Source organism: Rhinolophus sinicus, chromosome X (genome assembly GCF_036562045.2).
Source record: "Rhinolophus sinicus isolate RSC01 chromosome X, ASM3656204v1, whole genome shotgun sequence".
NCBI lineage: Eukaryota > Metazoa > Chordata > Mammalia > Chiroptera > Rhinolophidae > Rhinolophus > Rhinolophus sinicus.
This window is the reverse complement of record NC_133768.1, coordinates 97,961,058-97,983,180: the sequence shown is the minus strand read 5'-3', so window position 1 is coordinate 97,983,180 and position 22,123 is coordinate 97,961,058. Positions and strand designations below refer to the sequence as shown.

The 22,123-nt window shown below is 41.7% G+C and overlaps 1 protein-coding gene across 1 annotated transcript in view; it reads right to left on the bottom strand.

Annotated features, from left to right (window-relative positions):
* Positions 1-22,123, bottom strand: part of ADGRG4 (adhesion G protein-coupled receptor G4) — a 115,290-nt gene that overhangs the window by 27,758 nt on the left and 65,409 nt on the right. Inside the window, exons 10-12 of the mRNA XM_019714659.2 lie at positions 21,588-21,706; positions 5,876-6,092; positions 4,613-4,775 (exon numbers count right to left, since the gene is read on the bottom strand). Coding sequence (XP_019570218.2) covers positions 4,613-4,775; positions 5,876-6,092; positions 21,588-21,706 — 499 coding nt within the window. The remainder of the gene's footprint in view (positions 1-4,612; positions 4,776-5,875; positions 6,093-21,587; positions 21,707-22,123) is intronic.

Sequence of the window (22,123 nt, the reverse complement as noted above, 5' to 3'; positions counted from 1 at the left end):
TACGTACACTCTCAGGTGCGTGCTCGTGTACATGCACACACTCAAATCACAAGGTAAGACGTGACCTGGTGCACATACACATGGACACACACATACTACCCTTTCCTTTCTAAACCTATCCTTGAGTTTCTCTCCTTTCGATCTGCTTCCACCGGGGTATTCATAGAGGTGGAAAGGGGAATGACAAATTAGGTGATTTGCCATGATTCTCAAAAATAAAGGCCACTCTTTGAAAGCAGGCCACCTTCTTCAACATACCTGTAATTATGAGCAGGGAAAAACAGAACAGAAATCCAATACAATGGCATTAGACACACTTGCCCCATAGTTTATTCAGCAATGCTTTTGTTAAAAAGTGGGGCAAGAAAGTGACGTGTTAGGCCTTAAGAATTCTTCAATTCTTCTAGAAAGCTCACTATGAGAAGAATTTGCTAATTTGACTGGTAATAGTATTTGATAAGTACTGGAACATTTTTGACTGTGAAAAGGGGCTTTACCTGTAATTACACTAGGACCACAGTTGTAAACCTGGTCCTGACTCTCCCAGGCAAAACAAGGTATATGGAACTCTTACATGCATTCTTTCACTTAATCCTTCTATCAACTCTGAGAGGTATGTTGTATTATGCTATCAGGAAATGGAAGGTCAGAAAGGTTAAGTGACTTGTCTAGGGTCACACAGCTGGGATATATTTTTACAAAAAATATGTGATTTTGGCCCACATTTTCCCCATTATCCATAGTGCCTCTCAAGGTACTATTATCTAGCTGGGTGCAACATGGGGTGATGAAATTTTATAATATTTCTAAAAATGACTTGTGAGCCCAAAGCCATATGGCTCTTCTCCTGGCACAAATGAACTCTGCTAGGGCAATCAGGTACCGTGGAGAGGTTGTGATTTAGCTTCAACATGTAAGCAGTCTGGTACCAAGAATGTGATTGGGGTTGATTGGTTTGGTTCTCTATCAAGATCTATAATAGAATTCCCTATATGTAACCAAAACACAATGGGAAGTCAACATCTGTTTCCAGTATGGCCGAGTGGCTCCTAAAAGACTTGACCCTCCTGTAGAACAACTATACAAAATAACCATGACTCTCAGGCACTGGAAAATAAACAAAAGGAGGCAGATTCTGCAGAACAGTAGACACTTGGAAAAAGGTAACATCACAAGGTGAGTTAACTGTTTTTTGCAGCTTTTAGCCACCAAGCAGGCTGAAACTAAAATTGTGAAGGATGCTCAAAACCTGCAGTCTCTCTGGCATAAAGAACCGAAAACAAAGGTCAGGACAATCACAGTCACTGGAAGGTCAGGGGTAAATCCTGGAGAAGAGAGAGCTGGAAAAGGGGGAGACAAAATTCTGTGTATCCACTCTGCCTGACCTCTAAACCACATATGCACAGGACAGACTCCAAATAAGGATAAAGGAACTTAACTGAGATTTGACCTGCCATTCAAAAGATAGAATCTACAGTTTGATTCTAACCAAGTTAATTGCCTATAACAAAAATCAATGCTCTTCAGAGGAACATAGTAGAATACAGAGTTTCCACAACATAACATTCACACTGTCCAGGACATAATCCCAAATTACTCAATATGTAAAGAAAAAACAAATGTGACCTATTTTTAATGAAAGGACAATCAATAGAGATCAACTTTGAGATGACTCAGATGTTAGAATTAGCAGACAGGGATTTTAAAGCTGCTAGTATAAGTATGCTCAGGTGTTTAAAATAAAATATGGTTGCAATTAATGCAAAAAGAGGAAATAACAGCAGGGAAACAGAAGCAAAGAAAGAGAACAAAATGGAAATGCTAGAACTGGAAATACAGTATCAAAATTTTTAAAACTATTGGATAGGTTCAGTATTAACATGAAGATACAGTTAATGAACTTGAAGATCAATAGAAATAATGTTATCAGAAGAATAGGTAGTAAAGTTATTTTAAAACATGAACAGAGTCTCAGGGACCTATGGGGCAGCAGCAAAAAATCTTACAAACATGTAATTGGAGTCCCAAAAGGAAAGGAGAGGAGATGGTGAAGAAATAGACCTAAATTTACATGAGTATTTGATTTTTTGTTGTCAAAGGTGCCAAAGCAAGCCAATGGGGAAAGAAAAGTCTTCCATAAATGGTGCTGGAATAACTAGGTATCTATATAGAACAAAATGAACTCCAAACCATATACCACACCACACCTCATCCTATACACAAAATTTAGTTCAATTATTTAGGATTATAGTCCTAAACATACAGCTAAAACCATAGATTTTGTAAAGGAAAGGATAAGAAAATATCTTCATGACCGGCTGGTAGGCAAAGATTTCTTAGACAAGCCATATATTGTTATTCATAAAAGAAAAAAATGATAAGTTATACGACATCAAAATTAAAACTTATGCTCATTTTTTCATATGTCTATTGATTATTTGTAAGTCTTTGGGAAAATGTCTATTCAGGTCCTCTGCCCAGTTTTTTAACTGGATTATTTTTGTTGTTGTTGAGTTGTATGAGTTCTGTATATATTTTGGATATTAGCTCCTTAACAGAGGCGTTGTTTGCAAAAATCTTCTCCCATTCCATTGTGGTATATATACACAATGTAATACTATTCTACCATAAGAAAAGATGAAATAGTGCCATTTCTGACAACATGGATGGATCTTGAGATTATTATACTGAGCGAAATAAGTCAGACAGAAAAAGCAGAGACCATATGATTTCACTGATATGTGGGATATAAAACTGAAAACAACAAAAGAACAAGACAAACCAATGAAGAAACAAAAACTCATAGACAGAGACAATAGTTTAGTTTTATCAGAGGGTAAGGGGAGAGGGGAGTGATAGATGAGGGTAAAGGGGATCCAATATATAGTGATGGAAAAAGAACTGACTCTGGATGGTGAACACACAATGTGATACATAGATGATGTATTACAGAACTATACACCTGCAATCTATGTAACTTTACTAACAGTTGTCACCCCAATAAACTTTAATTTAAAAAAAAGAAAAAAAAACAAAACAAAACTTATGGTCATCAAAAGACACCACCGAGGAAATAAAAAGGCAAGCCACACAGAAAATATTCTCAAACATATATCTGATAAATGACTTATATCCAGAATATGTAAAAAAAATAAAATGCTTAAAACTCAATACCAGAAAGACAAAAATCCAATTAAAAAATGGGCCAAAGATTTTACCAGATACTTCACCAAAGAAGACATACAAATGGCCAGGACAAAAATTAGGGGCAGACGGATGGCTCAGTTGGTTAGAGCACAAGCTGTCAACAACAAGGTTACCAGTTCAATTCCCACCATGGGATGGTGGGCTGCACTCCCTGCAACTAAAGATTGAAAATGGTGACTGGACTTGGAGCTGAGCTACACCCTCCACAACTAGATTGAAGGACAACTATTTGGAGCTGATGGGTACTGGAGAAACACAATGTCCTCCAATATTCCCCAATAAAATTTTTTTAAAAATGGAAAATCACATCACTGACCACTTTAGAAAACAATATGATAGGTTCTTACAAATTTAAAATTCCATTTCTAGGTATTTAGTCAAGATGTATGAAAACATATGTCCACACAAAGACTTTTACATGAATGTCCAATGCAGCATTAGCATAATAGTCAAAAACTGGAAATAATCCAAATGTCCATCAATAGGAGAATAGATACACACAAAATCTGTGATATATCCATATAATAGAATATTACCAAACAATAAAGAAGAATAATAGAAACAAAAGAATGAATCTCAACAACAACAAAAATGCTACATGAAAGAAACCTTCTACAAGACAGTACATACTATACAATTCCATTTAGATAAAGTTCTAGAACAGGCAAAACTATGGTGAAAAAATATCAGAACAGCGGTCGCCAATGGAGGCAGTAGTTTCAGGGATTGGCTGGGAAGAGGCATGAGGGGACTTTTAGAGTGATAGTAAAATTCTATATCATGATAGGGGTTTAAGTTACACAGATGTACACATTTGTCAAAATTCAGAGAACGTATACTTAGAATTGGTGCCTTTCCCTGTATGTAAACTTTATGATTTTTTTAACTGTAAGTTTAAAAATGCTGCTCTCTCAAATTGTTTTGAGCATGTATCGGCAACCTACGGACTACCACAGGCTGAGATACTGTGGTGTGGTGGAAAGGGCCCAGGCTTTAAGGCCAGCCAGACATCAGTTTGAATCTTGGCTGAGCCACTAGGCTGTGTGTCCTTGGGCAAGTTACTTAACTTCTCTATTTCCTTGAGCAAAGGAGGCAGTAGCACAATGCCCAACATATAATAAGTGCTCCATAAATGATACCAAATAGTAAACTGACACTTGAGATGATTTCAGGTCACAGGGCCAAAGGTGGTATCACTGCACATCTTATGGGCACCATTCTAGCCAAGGTGTTAGCCTACTACGGGTTATATATGAATCTTCCCTGGGATATTTGTATTTTCATAAGGTCTGTTGAAGATTAAAACCTTACAAAAAGTGCCTCCTCTCCCTCCCAAGGAGTAAATGAATGGAGACTTAGAACAAGACTTGGCTGACTGGCTGTCCGTCCCCTGAGCTGCACTCACCTCAGGGTCTGTGCCTTTTTCGTAGGAGCGAATACTAAAGGTCATGCCTTCAAATGTGTGGTCCACTCGCAGGACAGCCAAAGCCAGGCTGGCCACCGTCAGATTTGCTGTCCTCCCAAAAAACTCCATCTTGTGACCAGCACGCTTGATTATCCTCAGAATTCTGCAAGGGAACACAGGTAGAGGAGAACATTTCTACTTTTTAAATGTAAAACCCATCCTCCTTACAAGAGTTCCTCAATGTGAGAATTTTCTTTGAGTTTTAATCATTATCTTTATTTTGTTTAGGAATTATTAGACAAGAGCACTGGCGTTGGAGTCAGACAGACTGAGGTCAAAATCTTGGCTCCTCTAATTTCTAATTATACTGGGCAAATAATATAACCTCATGGAGCTTTCATTTCCTCACCTACAAAGTCAGAGGTAATACTAGCACTCATCTCAAAAGATTGTCTTCAAGATTAAATGAAATTGTTGTATATAAAGCCAGATCCTTCAGCACCTCATAGGTCAAGAACTTTGGATTTTATTCTACATGTAACAGAAAGCCACTGAGTGGTTTTTCGTTTTGTTTGTTTGTTTTTTAATTAATTTCAGGTGTACAATGCAACATAACAGATGCCACTGAGTGGTTTTAAAAGCAAGAGAATGGCATGATCTGATATATGCATTAAAAGTTCATTCTGGCTGCTGTGTAGAAAATAGACCATAGAGAGGCAAGAGCAGAGCAGGGAGACCAATTAGTAGGTTACTATAGAAAGTCAGCTGGGAGAAATGGGGTTAGGACTAGGATGATGGTGGTGGAGATGGAGAGAAGTAGATGGATCCCAGGAATATTTAAGGGATTAGAAAACTATGTACAGTGCCTCATGCAAGTCTTGGTTATTGATTGCTTGGAGGTAACTAGGTAGAAGGAGGTAACTAGGTTTATTCTCAAGTTTTTTGCTTGAGCATTGAGTGGATGCATTTTATAGAAATGGGGAACATTAGAGAAGCACCAGGGCTGGGGAAATAGATCAGAAGTTTGGTTTGTGGTAATTGTTTATTTGGAAAGTCATTACCATTAAGATTCAGTTATAATTTGAATGCATTCTTTCACAATTGGGATTTGAGTAGGATGACCCCACTGTATGGTACTAACTGACTTTTCAATACACCAGTACCTGACTTTTAAAATTTGGTGATTACTGTATGTTAAAAAAACAACAATAAATATTTTAAATTTCATGAAATAATGTATGTTACCAAAGTATTAATACTTACTCATTGCTTACTTCAGGCAGATCAGAAGCTGAATTGGTTTGCTTTCCCAAAGCAGCATCTATTATTTGTAATATAATCTGGGTTAGGTTCATACTTATCTCAGCACATTGTGAAATATCGGATAATTTAGAAACAATAATCTTTGTTTCTTCTACATCCAGAGAGGGGGATTCATTTATCAAATTTAAAATGTGCTCTGCAACATCATCTGCATTCTCTGGAGAAACAAAATCAAAACATAAAACCTGCATTAGTTAGTTTGGGGCCATACTGGTCTGCTTCCTTTCCTTTAAAAAGTAAAGGTAGTGAAATGGAAATACATAGCAAGGTAACAAAGTTTACAGAAGGAAAATGTTGGACCTCAATTTCTACAATACATGGAGTCTCAGAAAGTAGTAGTTTTTATTCATTAAAATCCTTTTTTTTAATACACCAGGGAAACCTTTTTGTCACTGAAGAATTATCTTGCAATTAGATTCTAATTAAGTCAAGACTTTTGAGTATTGGATTGAGTTAAGTAGATCCCACTTGTACTCAAATATCAGCAAACACTCGGTCTATGTTTTCATAATCAAGGGTGGTGATTATGTTTTTCTGTCAGAACCAGCAGCCCACAGAAAAAAAAAGCAAATATGGATCACATAACGAAAAAAAGCAACTTCATTAGATTTTTCTAGAGAGTAAGAACAATAGATATTAACTCGCCCACCTTTTCTTCACTTTTTATTATGGAAATTTTCAAACATGCACAAAAGCAGAAAGAATAGTCTGATGAATCCCCATGTACCTCATGAATCACCTAACTTCAACAAGTGTCAATGAAGAGCTAATCTGATTTTATCTACACTCCCACCCACTTTCCCCCAACTCCAGATTATTTTAAAGTAAATCCCACATACCATATCATTTCATCCATAAATACTTCAGTATGCACTTCTAAAACAAAGGACCTTTGTTTGTCATAACCACAATACCAATATCATATCTTTAAAAATTTAACAATAATACTCAAAATCATCAAATATCCAGTCAGTGCTCAAATGTCCTTAATTGTCTCATAAATGCTTTTTAAAAACTGTTTGTTGTTGTTGTTGTTTGAATCATTGTCCACTTTTTTGTCTGTTTGCTTGTTTTTAAGGAGGGCACAGCACACAGTGGCCCATGCGGGGATTGAACCAGCGACCTTGGTGCTACCAGCACCACACTCTAACCAAATGAGCTAGCCAGCCACCCCTCATTGCCCACTTTGAAAGTTAAGAGCTTGTTAAACAAATACAACACAAATTAGATTTTAGTTCAATACAACGCATATAAAGCTGAGCTCCCTTGTGGTACCCTCCTAGCTTAAAGTACTCACATTCAAGTCCAGTAATCAAAATATAATGGAAAATAATTGAAAAATACAATCTGTTGAGAAAGATTCCAGAGAGATATTACACTCATAACACACTTAACCCAGGTTACATTACAAATAAGCAACTGTCGTGTGGGGGACCCTGCTCGCTGCGCCATTTGTCGTGCGGGGCGGACTGCGGGGTCTCTGCTCCCGCTCCCCACATAAGAACGCAGGATATGGTGAGGCCAAAAAGGAACACCCACGGAGCCATAGGTAGGGGAGTCATACTACTATATTCTTGCTGGCGGCACTATAGTCTCACTGGAGGCTGGATCCACACTATCCGCAAACCACCATCTCAACTGCAATCCGCTCTTGCTAGCTCAGCCACCATCTTCTTGCTAGCCCCCATTCTTTTCCTCTCTCTGCTAGCCTAGCCACAGCAGTTATATTAGTGGCCAATGGCTCACTGGTTACAGCTGACGGCCAACTAGCCACAGCGGATGGCCATCCAATCACAGTTGATGGCCATTTACTACCTGAGCCAGCACCTGTCTATGTGAGGCTGAGAGCCTGGAAACTACTTTCTGGGGCTCTGCCTCCACAGCAACTCTGTTTGGGAAAACAAAATAATAAAGCATGAACATCATTCTCTCTCTCTCTTTCTCTTTCTCTCTTTCTCCCTCTATTTTAATGTGCTCCGCAGTTGGCAGTATCTCCCCAAATCTCTCTCCTACCCCAAGCCTCCCACCAAGTTTACCCCCAACACAGCCTATACAGGCTATTTTTGTCTTTCTCCCTTTTCATCTCATTTTTTTGCTTTATATTCATTCTTTCTCTCTCTCTCTCTCTCTCTCTCTCTCTCTCTCTCTCTCTCTCTCTCTCCCTCTCACTCTCCCTCTCTCTCTCTCTTTCTCTGTCTCTCTCTCAACAACTCTTTGTCATTGTCAATGTAAATTAAGCAATCTTAACTAAGATCCTTTCAATGCCCCCCCTTAACCATTACCCCACTCTGCCCAACAATGGCTTACATAAGAACTGAGTCGACAGAGAGTTCTCTCTGAGGAGATGGAGGGAAGCAGGGAGATTGAACAAGACTGTACTAATTACATCCAAATTAACATTTTGTCCCTGTTACATCTATCTTCTGATCACTTAAAGAAACTGAGAAAAATATAAGACTAGGGATGGAAGAAAAGTATAGCATGCTCATTCACAGATCTTTCCACTGCTGTTATTAAATTGTTCAGGCTTTCTTGTAAATGGGATAGCCGAGCTGCCTACCTGGGGTCATTATTCTTTGGGCTGCAGTGGTGTGATTTCACTTCATGCAGTCTCTGCTGTGGCAGAATGAAAGTAAACAACAGGCCCCTAGGAGACTATTTTATAGGAAGTAATTCTAGACTTTTCATCTAGAGTTATATTGTTTTCAAGTAAAATTCAGGACAAGTTACACTCTGTGTAAAAATTTAAGTCCCCAAGCAAAGGCAATAAAAGGAATCTTCCCTTAATTGGTGTAAAATAAATAGATCCCTGTTGCTTAAAATGATTACAATTAATCTGATAGTAATTGCAACAATCAAAACAATATCTGTTATTTATCCTACAATTTTGATGAAGGAATATTCTAGTTCTCTACTCCTGCATAACAAACCACCCTAAAATTTAATAATTTAAAACAACAATTTATTGTTATCCCTTGCGGGTCTCTGCATTGATTGGGATCAGCTGAGCAGTTTTCACTTGGGTTCTCTTAAGCAGTTGCAATCAGATGGCAGCTGGGACTGGAGTCACCTTAAGGCTAGACTGGACTGGGAGTCCAAAATGGCTCCCTCACTTGGCTGTCAGTTGATGCTACCATGGACTGGTCAGTTGGGTCAGTTGTTGCTGTTCCCTACACATGGCTTCTCCCAGTGGCTTAGGCATAGTGGTGTGCTGGATCTGGCTTGTGGTGTACTGGAGCTAGCATGTATCACCAATTGTGTGAGAACCAACTGTAATCATGGAGAACTTATCCATGATGATTGGATAAGATCATGGAGCAAAATTGTGGGAATTTTGTGAGCTGGTTGTTAAACACAGCCATCATTAAAAACTAAATTATAGGGCCAGCCCGGTGGCTCAGGCGGTTAGAGCTCGATGCTCCTAACTCCGAAGGCTGCCGGTTCGATTCCCACATGGGCCAGTGGGCTCTCCACCACAAGGTTGCCAGTTCGATTCCTTGAGTACCGCAAGGGATGGTGGGCAGCGCCCCCTGCAACTAAAATTGAACACGGCACCTTGAGCTGAGCTGCCACTGAGCTCCCGGATGGCTCAGTTGGTTGGAGCGCGTCCTCTCAACCACAAGGTTGAGGGTTTCGACTCCCGCAAGGGATGGTGGGCTGTGCCCCCTGCAACTAGAAAACGGCAACTGGACCTGGAGCTGAGCTGCACCCTCCACAACTAAGACTGAAAGGACAACAACTTGAAGCTGAATGGCCCCTCCACAACTAAGATTGAAAGGACAACAACTTGACTTGGAAAAAAGTCCTGGAAGTACACACTGTTCCCCAATAAAAGTCCTGTTCCCCTTCCCCAATAAAATCTTTAAAAAAAAAACTAAATTATATAAATTTGCAATTAAATAAAGTATATTAAAAATGATGGTGATACTCAAAACTTACCACTTCTTAATTATTTTGCTACATTTTAATAATCTATGATCTTATTATTTTTTTATATCGACTGTATCTGTGCATCTCTTACCAATTTCATGTTCCATGACTACATGTTGTAGTTTGTATGCAGCCGGGGGTAAGTATTACACCAAGGAAATCACCAAATGCTATGAATCATTACTTTTTTTGATAAAGCTGGTTCTTAAACATTTTCCAGCACACCGCTGTTTGGGCTTCTTATGGCATGGAGTATGGGCTCTGAGAAGAAGAATCCCAAATGAGAGTGTGCCAAGAAAAAGGAAGCAGAAACTTCCAGTCCTCTTGAAAGTTAGTGCCATAGTTGGCACAGTGTCACCACTGCCAATTTCTATTGGGCTAAACCGACACAAGCCAGGCCTGATTTAACTCCCAGTTGACTAGGAGGGTATGAATCAATGGTGGGCATTTGGGAGACAAGATACCACAGCAAGGCATTATACATAATTTTCTCACTTAACCATCACAATAACACTATGTGGTGTGTATTAATATTATCCCCTTTCTACAGTTTAAGAAACAAAGACACAGAGGTTCTAACCCAGATTTAATCCAGGCCTGTTTGATTTCAAAGCTAGTGTTCCTCAATATCACTTTCTACTCCAGCATCTGTTCTTTGATCTCTTTTCTCTATGGTGTTGGGGGTTGGGAACACCAGTGCTTTGCAGTTCTCCCTGACATCTGGGAATTACATTGTTCTGTCTCAATCACACAGTATCCTGCCCCAACAGTGGGATGGACACAGACAGGAGACAGTTTTGTGAAAGGTTTCAGCCAACTTCATTAGAGTGTGATGCATCTTCAATATCATGGAGGTTAAAAAAAAATGAGCACAGCAAAGAACCCACAGACCTTTGAAATAAGGGTACCTTTTCTAACTCTGTGATATTCAGGAGTTAAAAGAAATGAACTCTTAAATGGGAAATTGAAGAGTTTTCTCCAACCAAGTTATCTAACATCTCTCAGCAAGATTGAAAGCAAAAGAAAAATTATTTCAAAATGAATGTATTTTCTTTCATTTACATTGTACTCATTTTTCATTAAGCTTCTAACTTACAAGGAGTAAAGAAGGATTCCCCCAAAGCTAATAAACTTAATAGTTTATTTTTCAGTTATTCATTACAGCCACCATCCAACTGTTCTCTTCTTCTGCAGATTTTTTTAAAGTGACTTCTGACCATTAATTTTCTAAAAATCTCAACCTAATGCAACGCTTTTGTTGTTATTATGGTTGTTTGTTAACTTTTTCTTCCACAGAGAAAATTCCATTAGCATGTCTAAGAAAAATGTGTCACTCAGAAGGAGGAAGGTCAATGTGAAACAGATCTCTCTCTCTCTCTCTCTCTCTCTCTCTCTCTCTCTCTCTCTCTCTCTCTCCACCCACTGACTTCAAGCTGCAACACTCCCTATTGCCCTGACTCATTATTTCAGTTCTAGAAACCATCAGAGCTGTGCTTGCTTTTCTAATTCTTCTAGATATCCCTTGGCAAGGATCTCAAATTTACATCTTCTGCAAGGAAGACGAGTCTGAGAAGTTCACTGCCTCAAAGCAATGCCCTGGCTCTTCTGCAGTGCCTGTAATGCCTGTGCCTCAACTTCCAACTATTCATTGTGGGGTGGACCCACTTTGTGCTGTAAAGCTATGCCTGAGAAGTTGTGTATAAACTGAAACTCTATGAGGAAAACTTTTATGCGTAGTTAAAAAACACCAATAAGGAAGGGCAGGACTTTCAGAATGGTGCTGTAAGGAGCGGCTTGGGAATAAGATGACCAAGAGAGACACGTATTACACTGGTCAAAATTAGCAAAGACAATTTTACTAACAATTATCACCCCAATAAATTTAAAAAATAAATTAAAAAAAAGAATAGCATTAAAGTATGAAAATCAGACTTAAAAAAAAATTAGCAAAGACAATCATCCAAAGTCTCTGGAGATTGATGGGAGATCTTGTAACAAATTGTGATGCATTTATTCAACAAAATCTATAGAAACTTGGTAAGAACAGTGGAAGGCCATGGCATTTGAGCCAGGAACTGTACCCATCCCCCACAGCCCTGCCTTGTGGAAGAATTGGTCCATTGGATTAGACAGTCAAGTAGTAGTCACCATCAACCTCAGGTCCCTGGGGTGGATTTCACAGCCGGTGAACATTGGCAGTTCCCATCTTTCCAACACTGGGTTGTGGAAGATCCATACTGGGCAGTGGCAGCAGTTGAGTGTCAGACATAAGTCCCCCTTCCTCCTAAATACACACACAGCTCCTGCTCCATAGGGAAGGCCCTGGTGACACATCTGATAAAGGACACATTAATCACTACCACAACCACCCCAAGCTCTTGCCCCATAAGAGAGATATTTTGCCCATATGAGTATAGGAGAAAGCCTCAAAGACTGGCAACACTCTGCCCCTGTGTCGTGCAGAGCGGCCTGCAGGGTCTCTGCTCCCACTCCCCATACAAGAACGCAGGATATGGTGAGGCCAAAAAGGAACACCCACGGAGCCATAGGTAGGGGAGTCATACCACTATATTCTCTCTGGCGGCACTATACTCTCACTGGAGGCTGGATCCACACTGTCCGCAAACCGCCATCCACACTTGCCAGCCCAGCCACCATCTTCTTGCTAGCCCCCATTCTTTCTCTCTTTTCCTCTCTAGCGTAGCCACAGCAGTTATATTAGTGGCCAATGGCTCACTGGTTACAGCTGATGGCCAACTAGCCACAGCTGATGGCCATGCAATCACAGTTGGCCATTTACTACCTGAGCCAGCACCTGTCTATGTGAGGCCGAGAGCCTGGAAACTGCTTTCTGGGGCTCTGCCCCCACACTCCACCCCTACAGGCTCTCGCCTCACAATCTACGCGACAAGCGTCTTCCACGAGGGGCCCTGTGCGAGGAGCCTGGGGGTGAATGCAATATCCTGGACACAGCCAGGCTCTCTGGGCACAGCCAGGGTTTCTCAGGGCACCACCAGTGCTTCTGGGCACGGCCAGACTTCCTGGAGTTCTGTGGGGACAGAGCCCCAGAAAGTAGTTTACAGGCTCTCGTCCTCACGTGGAGGAGTGCTGGCTCGGGTAGTAGATGGCCGTCAGCTGTGGCTGATTGGCCGTCAGCTGTAGCCAGTTAGCCAATTAGCCACTAATATAACTGCTGTGGCTGTGCTAGCAGAGGAGAGAGAGAGAGAAGAATGGGGGCTAGCAAGAAGATGGCGGCTGGGCTGGCAAGTGTGGATGGCGGTTTGCAGACAAAAGGGACAGCAGGTCGCACATCCAGTGAACCCAGCCTCCAGTGAGACCGTAGTGGTATGACTCCCCTACCTATGGCTCCGTGGGTGTTCCTTTTTGGCCTCACCATATCCTGCATTCTTGTATGGGGAGCGGGAGCAGAGACCCCGCAGGCCTCCCTGCACGACAAATGGCGTAGCGAGCAGGGTCTCCCGCATGACAAATGGCGCAGCGAGCAGGGTATGGTGCCGGCCAAGGCTCTCCAAAGGATGGTGGAGCAGTTTGTGTGTATGAACACTGAGTCTCTGGAAGACCAGGAGGAGCAGCTGCCGGAGAGCTGGATCCCCGTGGAGGGGTGGGAGGACGTGGACGGTTCTCCCACCAGCACAGGAAAAGCCATGCAGCTGCTGGAGAGATGGAGCCCCGTGGAGAGGTGGAAAGATGTGGACGGTTCCCCAACCAGCACAGGCCAGAGAAAGCAAAGGTCATTGCAGCCCTGTGGGCCGGGAGGTTCCTGCTCAGGCAGCCCGGATGCAGGACTTATAGTCCCAGGAGGTAACGCTTGCTGAGTCCTCCATGGGAGATGAGGGTGAGGTCAAGGTCGTCCTTCACCCCAGGACAGCCCTGGCGAATGACTGTGGACTATGGGGAATTGCCTTCCATCCCTAATTTAATGGAGAGCTTGACTGTTTGTTTGGGAACATACCACCATGTAGTGGAACTGGAGGATATTTGCTTTTGTGTCTTGACTGGCCGCCATTGAGAATATGTAAGCACCTTGATTGTGAGTCGCTATTGTTCCAGCAGGGTACCCTGAGAGGCCCGGGGAGAGTGGCAGTGCCCTGAGAACCCTGGCTGAGTCCAGGAAGTCTGGCTGTGCCCTGAAGATGCCCTGGCTGTGCCCAGGAAGTCGGGCTGTATCCCAGAGAGTGGCAGTGCCCTGAGAACCCTGGCTGAGTCCAGGAAGTCTGGCTGTGCCCTGAAGATGCCCTGGCTGTGCCCAGGAAGTCGGGCTGTATCCCAGAGAGAGTGGCAGTGCCCTGAGAAACCCTAGCTGTGCCCAGAGAGCCTGGCTGTGTCCAGGATATTGCATTCACCCCCAGACTCCTCGCACAGGGACCCTCGCGGAAGACGCTTGTCACCTAGATTGTGAGGCGAGAACCTGTAGGGGTGGAGTGTGGGGACAGAGCCCCAGAAAGTAGTTTACAGGCTCTCGGCCTCACGTGGAGGAGTGCTGGCTCGGGTAGTAGATGGCCGTCAGCTGTGGCTGATTGGCCGTCAGCTGTAGCCAGTTAGCCAATTAGCCGCTAATATAACTGCTGCGGCTACGGAGGAGAGTGGAGGAGAGTGAAAGAGAGTCGTCGGTGGGTTGCAGACAAAAGGGACAGCAGGTCGCACGTCCAGTGAACCCAGCCTCCAGTGAGACCGTAGTGGTATGACTCCCCTACCTATGGCTCCGTGGGTGTTCCTTTTTGGCCTCACCATATCCTGCGTTCTTGTATGGGGAGCAGGAGCAGAGACCCCACAGGCTTCCCCGCACGACAAATGGCGTAGCGACAGAGTCTCCCACATGACAACTTCTTAGGGTACCACCTGTCTTCCCGGACACAGCCAGGGTTTCTCGGGGCACCACCAGTGCTTCTGGGCACGGCCAGACTTCCTGGACTTCTTAGGGTACCACTAGTTTCCCCGGGCACAGCTAGGATTTCTCAGGGCACTGCCATTCTCTGTGGGCACAGCCACACTTCCTGGACTCAGCCAGGGCTCTCAGGGCACTGCCACTCTCTGTGGGCACAGCCACACTTCCTGGACACAGCCAGGGCTCTCAGGGCACTGCCACTCTCTGTGGGCACAGCCACACTTTCTGGACACAGCCAGGGTCTCTCAGGTCACTGCCACTCTCTGTGGGCCTCTCAGGGTACCCTGCTGGAACAATAGCGACTCACAATCAAGGTGCTTACATATTCTCAATGGCGGCCAGTCAAGAGACAAAAGCAAATATCCCCCAGTTCCACTAACAACAGTTCCCAAACAAACAGTCAAGCTGTGGGGGCAGAGCCCCAGAAAGTAGTTTCCAGGCTCTCGGCCTCACATAGACAGGTGCTGGCTCAGGTAGTAAATGGCCAACTGTGATTGCATGGCCATCAGCTGTGGCTAGTTGGCCGTCAGCTGTAACCAGTGAGCCACTGGCCACTAATATAACTGCTGTGGCTACGCTAGCAGAGAGAAGAGAGAAAAAGAATGGGGGCTAGCAAGAAGATGGCGGCTGGGCTGGCAAGCGTGGATGGCGGTTTGCGGACAGTGTGGATCCAGCCTCCAGTGAGAGTATAGCGCCGCCAGAGAGAATATAGTGGTATGACTCCCCTACCTATGGCTCCGTGGGTGTTCCTTTTTGGCCTCACCATAACCTGTGTTCTTGTATGGGGAGCGGGAGCAGAGACCCTGCCGGACTCCCTGCACGACACAAGTGGTCCATTAAATTAGGGATGGAAGGCAATTCCCCATAGCCATAGTCATTCACCAGGGCTGTCCTGGGGGTGAGGGACGACCTTGACCTCACCCTCAGCTCCCACGGAGGACTCAGCAAGCGTTACCTCCTGGGACTATAAGTCCTGCATCCGGGCTGCCTGAGCAGGAACTTCCCCAGCCCACAGGGCTGCAACGACCTTCGCTTTCTCCGGCCTGTGCTGGTTGGGGAACTGTCCACATCTTTCCACCTCTCCACGGGGCTCCATCTCTCCAGCAGCTGCATGGCTTTTCCTGTGCTGGTGGGAGAACCGTCCACGTCCTCCCACCCCTCCACGGGGGTCCAGCTCTCCGGCAGCTGCTCCTCCTGGTCTTCCAGAAACTGAGTGTTCATACACACAAACTGCTCCACCGTTCTTCGGGGAGCTTTGGCCGGCACCATACCCTGCTCGCTGCGCCATTTGTCGTGTGGGAGACCCTGCTCGCTGCGCCATGTGTCATGCAGGGCAGCCTGTGGTGTCTCTGCTCCCACTCCCCATACAAGAACGCAGGATATGGTGAGGCCAAAAAGGAACACCCACGGAGCCATAGGTAGGGGAGTCATACCACTATATTCTATCTGGCGGCACTATACTCTCGCTGGAGGCTGGATCCACACTGTCCGCAAACCGCCATCCACACTTGCCAGCCCAGCCACCATCTTCTTGCTAGCCCCCATTCTTTCTCTCTTTTCCTCTCTAGCGTAGCCACAGCAGTTATATTAGTGGCCAATGGCTCACTGGTTACAGCTGACGGCCAACTAGCCACAGCTGATGGCCATGCAATCACAGTTGGCCATTTACTACCTGAGCCAGCACCTGTCTATGTGACGCCGAGAGCCTGGAAACTGCTTTCTGGGGCTCTGCCTCCACACCCTGCCAAGGGGGACAGACTTTAATTGGATAAGATCATGGAGCAATTTATGCCCCAAGGTTTTGTCAAAAACAACAGAGCAATCAACTAGCAATTACGACACTAACAGCTGGAAGTGATAGCAATAGAAGCAGACCAGCCAGAAACTTAGCAGAGAGAACAGAGAAAGAGACAGCCAGAGAGAACCCAGCTAGAAATAGTCATCCCTGGTGGTCAGGGGAAAATGTGTACATGCCGAACACTGCATCGTTTAAGGAGGAGCATCAGAGGATGTACACTGCGGGAGAACTAAATTTCACTGAACTAGTTTAGCCAATGATATTTTTGTTTTTTACAGAAATAGAAAAAGCAATTCTAAAATTCATACAGAACCACAAAAAAAAACCCCAAATAGCCAAATCAATCTTGAGAAAGTAGAACAAAGTCATCACACTCCTTGATATCAAAATATACTACAAAGCTACAGTAATCAAAACTGTGTGGTATTCATATAAAGACAGACATATAGATAAGTTGAACAGAATAGAGAGCCCAGAAATAAACCAATGCTCATATAGTCATTTAATCTATGACAAAAGAAGCAAGAATACATACTGAGGTAAAGACAGTTTATTCAATTAATGGTGCTGGGAAAACTGGTCAAATATACCAACAATTAACTTAAATTAATGTAAATTAAATGCTCCAATCAAAAAACATCAGGTGGCTGAATGGATAAGAAAACAAGACCCTCACATATGCTGTCTACAAGGGACTCACTTCAGATCTAAAGACACACAGAGTATGAAAGTACAGGGATGGAAAAGGACATTTCATGAAAATGTAAATGAAAAATAAATCTGGGGTAGCAATACTTATACCAGACAAAATAGACTTTAAAACAAAGGCTATAACAAGAGATAAAGAAGGACCCAGTAATACTGCTTCGGGATATTCATCCAAACCCAAAACACTAATTTGAAAAGACATATGCATCCATAGGTTCACTGCAGCATTGTTTACAATAGCCAAAATATGGAAGCAACCTGAGAGTCCATCAAGAGATGAAAGGATAAATAAGAGGTGGTACATACATACAATGGAACATTACTCAACCATAAAAAAGAGTGAAATCTTGCCATCTGCAACAAAACGGATGGACCTCGAGGGTATTATGCTAAGTGAAATAAGCCAGACACAGGATACAATATAATTTCACTTATATATGGAATCTGAAAAACAAAATAAACGAACAAACAAACTCATAGGTACAGAGAAGATTTTGATGGTTGCCAGATGGGAGGGGGCTTGGAGGAATGGGTGGAAAAGGGGAAAGAATTAAGAAGTACAAATTGGTAGTTACAGAATAGTTATGTGGATGTGAAGCATAGCATAGAGAATATAGTCAATAGTATTGTAATAATTATGTATGGTGTCTGATGGATACTAGATTTACCAGGGTGATCATTTTGTAAGTTATATAAATGTCTAATCACTATGTTGTACACCTGAAACTAATATGTGAACTGTAATTGAAAAATAAAAACTTACTTAAACCTTAAAAATGAGAGGACTCGAACAGACATTTCTCAGAAGACATACACAAGGCCAATAGATATATGAAAAGGTACTCAACATCAGTAATCATCAGGGAAATGCAAATCAAAACCACAATGAGGGGTGGCCGGTTAGCTCAGTTGGTTAGAGCACGGTGCTCTTAACAACAAGGTTGCCAGTTTGACCCCCGTGGGCCACTGTGCACTGTGCCCTCCACAACTAGATTGAAACAACTACTTGACTTGGAGCTGATGGGTTCTGGAAAAACACACTAAAATAAATAAAAGTTAAAAAAAAACACCATAATGAGATATCATCTCATACCTGTTAGAATGGCTATTATCAGAAATCAAAAGGTAAATGTTGACAAGGGTGTGGGGAAAAGGGAACCCTTGTACACTATTGGTACAGTCATTATGGAAAACAGTACAGAGGATTCTCAAAAGTTCAAAATAGAACTACCATATGATCCAGCAATCCCACTTCTGGGTATATAGCTACAAGAAATGAAATCACTACCTTAAAGAGATATCTGCACTCCCATGTTCATTGCAGCATTATTCACAACAGCCAAGATATAAAAATAACCTAAGTGTCCATCAAGAGATAAATGGATAAAGAAAATTATACATATATATATATATATATATATATATATATATATATATGTGTGTGTATATATATATATATGTATATATATGTGTGTGTGTGAGATCGTGCAATATATATATATTGCACGATCTCACTTACATGTGAAATCTAAAAAAAATAGTTGAACTCACAGAAGCACAGGGTAGATGGTGGTTACCAGAGGCTGTGGGAGGGGGAATGGGGGGTTACTAATCAACAGGCATAAAGTCTCCATTAAGTAAGATGAATAAGTTCTGGAGATCTGTTGTACAATATTGTACCTATTATAGTCAATAGTCATGTATTAGGCCCTTGAAAATTTATCAACAGGGTAGAGATCGTGTTAAGTGTTGTTACAACAACAAAATAAAATTAAAAGAAGAAAGTAGATTAGAGGTTTTCAGGGGCTGGGAAAAGGGGGGAATGAAGAGTAACTGCTAATGTGTACAAGGTTTCTTTTTGGTGAGATTAAAACATTCTGGAATTAGTGGTAATGATCACACAATCTAGAGAATATACTAAAAACCATGGAATTTTACACATTAAATGGGTGAATTTTATGATATATGAATATCTCCATAAAAATTTTATTCTACACTGAGATAGCAATTTCTGCTTATCAAATCACTGAAGATCCAAAAGTCTGATAACATGCTATGTTGATGAAGGTGTTCTGAAACAAGCACTTTCATACCTCGAAAGTGGGTTTAGAAATTGGTGCTACTCCAAAATTAATTCAAAATGGATCAAAGACTTAAGCATAAGACCTGACACAATAAACTGCATAGAAGAAAACATAGGTACTAAACTTATGGACCTTGGGTTCAAAGAGCATTTTATGAATTTGACTCCAAAGGCAATGGAAGTAAAAGCTAAAATAAACGAATAGGACTATATGAAACTTAAAAGCTTCTGCACAGCAAAAGAAACCATCGACAAAATAAAGAGGCCACCAACTGAATGGGAGAAGATTTTTGCAAACAGTGCCTCCGATAAGGGCCTAATATCCAGAATATACAAGGAACTCATGCAACTCAACAACAAAAAAACAAACCACCCCATTGAAAAATGGGCAGAGGACCTGAAGACACATTTCTCCAAAGAGGACATACAAATGGCAAATAGACATATGAAAAAATGCTCAACATCACTAATCATCAGAGAAATGCAAATCAAAACCACAATGAGATATCACCTCACCCCAGTCAGAATGGCTATCATCAACAAGACAAATAGTAACAAGTGTTGGAGAGGCTGTGGAGAAAAAGGAACCCTCATACACTGTTGGTGGGAATGCAGACTGGTGCAGCTGTTATGGAAGGCAGTGTGGAGGTTCCTCAAAAAATTACGAATAGATTTACCATAAGACCCAGCAATCCCTCTCCTGGGTATCTACCCAAAAAATCTGAAAACATTTATACATAAAGACACGTGTGCTCCAATGTTCATTGCAGCTTTGTTTACGGTGGCCAAGACATGGAAACAACCAAAATGTCCTTCGATAGATGAATGGATAAAGAAGTTGTGGTATATATACACAATGGAATACTATTCGGCAGTAAGAAAAGATGATATAGGAACATTTGTGACAACATGGGAGGATCTTGAGAGTGTAATGCTGAGCGAAATAAGTTAGACAGAAAAAGCAGAGAACCATGCGATTTCACTGATATGTGGTATATAAACCAAAAACAACAAAAGAACAAGACAAACAAATGAGAATCAGAAACTCATGGACACAGACAATAGTTTAGTGGTTACCAGAGGGTAAAGGGGGTGGGGGGTGGGAGATGAGGGTAAGCGGGATCAAATATATGGTGATGGAAGGAGAACTGACTCTGGGTGGTGAACACACAATGGGATTTATAGATGATGTAATACAGAATTGTACACCTGAAATCTATGTAATTTTACTAACAATTGTCACCCCAGTAAATAAATAAAAAAAAGAAATTGGTGCTACTATTACAAGAGAGCATTTTGACACCATCAAAAGTATGATTGACTCTGGGTGGTGAACACACAATGCAACATATAGATGATGTATTATAGAATTGTACACTTGAAACCTTTATAATTTTACTAACTAATGTCACCCCAATAAATTTAATAAATTTTTTTTAAAAAGCACGATTGAGCCAGCAATTCTACTTTTAGGAATTTATGCTTCAAGAATACCCAATTTGTGCAATATGACATATGAATGATATCCATTAAAGCAGCTTTCTAAAAACAAAATGTTATCAACAACTTAAATATCTATCCATAGGAAACAAGTTAAAGAAATAAACTGTGGCATAGCCATGCAATATAATACAATGTAGTGAAAAAAAGAGTGAGGAAGCTCTTCATGTACTAATATGATAATTTATCCAATATATTATTAAGAGAAAAAAGCGAGGTACAGAACAGCATGTACAGCAGATTCCAGTTTGTGTACAAAAAGGGAGGGAGAACCTACATAACCATGTATATTTATTATATATCTATATGAATACGCACACACACAGACATACACACACATATAAATTCCCTTAGAGATGTATAAAATATCTTTGTGGATATTAGCTGAATAACTAATGTGGCTATCAGCAGTGGGAAAGAGATGTTTAACTGTGTATTATTTTTTTTTCAATACTGAACTATGTGAAGTATTATTTATTAAAACTTTTAAAAATTAAAATGAAAAACAATTAGCCAAAAATTGTAAAATAAAAGATATATAAAACGAAAAATACTGATAGTCTTAACTTGTCATGCCCCACTCCTACCTCCATCAACATTTTCTGAAACTGGATTTCTGTAGGGTGGATTTTCCTAAGTGAAGGTTTGCCTGTACTCTCTCTGGTCTCAGGTGAAGTAGACTAACTGAGGTTCCATTATTTCTCCAATGTGTACAGAACAGTCTTACCATCACTGATAGTAATATTAGCAAGATCCACAATCTTATCAGGAAGTCTTCGAAGCAATTTGCATTGTTTAAACTTTGGTTTTTCCCACTGAGATTTGCCTGTGTCGATACTGATTGAGCTGAAAAAGAGAGGAGAGAGGAACAATAAGCTTTCTTATTGGAGGATGGGGCCAGAATAGTCTTAAAGCAAATGGTGAAGGATCAAGTTTTATCTTTGGCTCACCTCCCTTTCATCCACTCCCAGTCTCCTGGCTGAGATAGCAAAGGAGTCCAGTGTTTAGAAAGTAAAGAAAACTTTGTCCTTGGGAAGGAAGTGAATCTAGGGTCTCCATACACGAGGTATAAACAGGCAAGAGAGCCTGAGATGGGGCATGACAATGTCCAGCAGACCAAGAGTCAAGGCAGAGATTTTGCCCATCTGGACATGACTCCTTACCCTCACTTTTCCTTCTTACCCCTGTTCCTGTTAGACTGTGGTCTCTATCTTAGCATATTAATTTACTCAAGGCAATTAACATAGCATCCCCTGTAGCTCG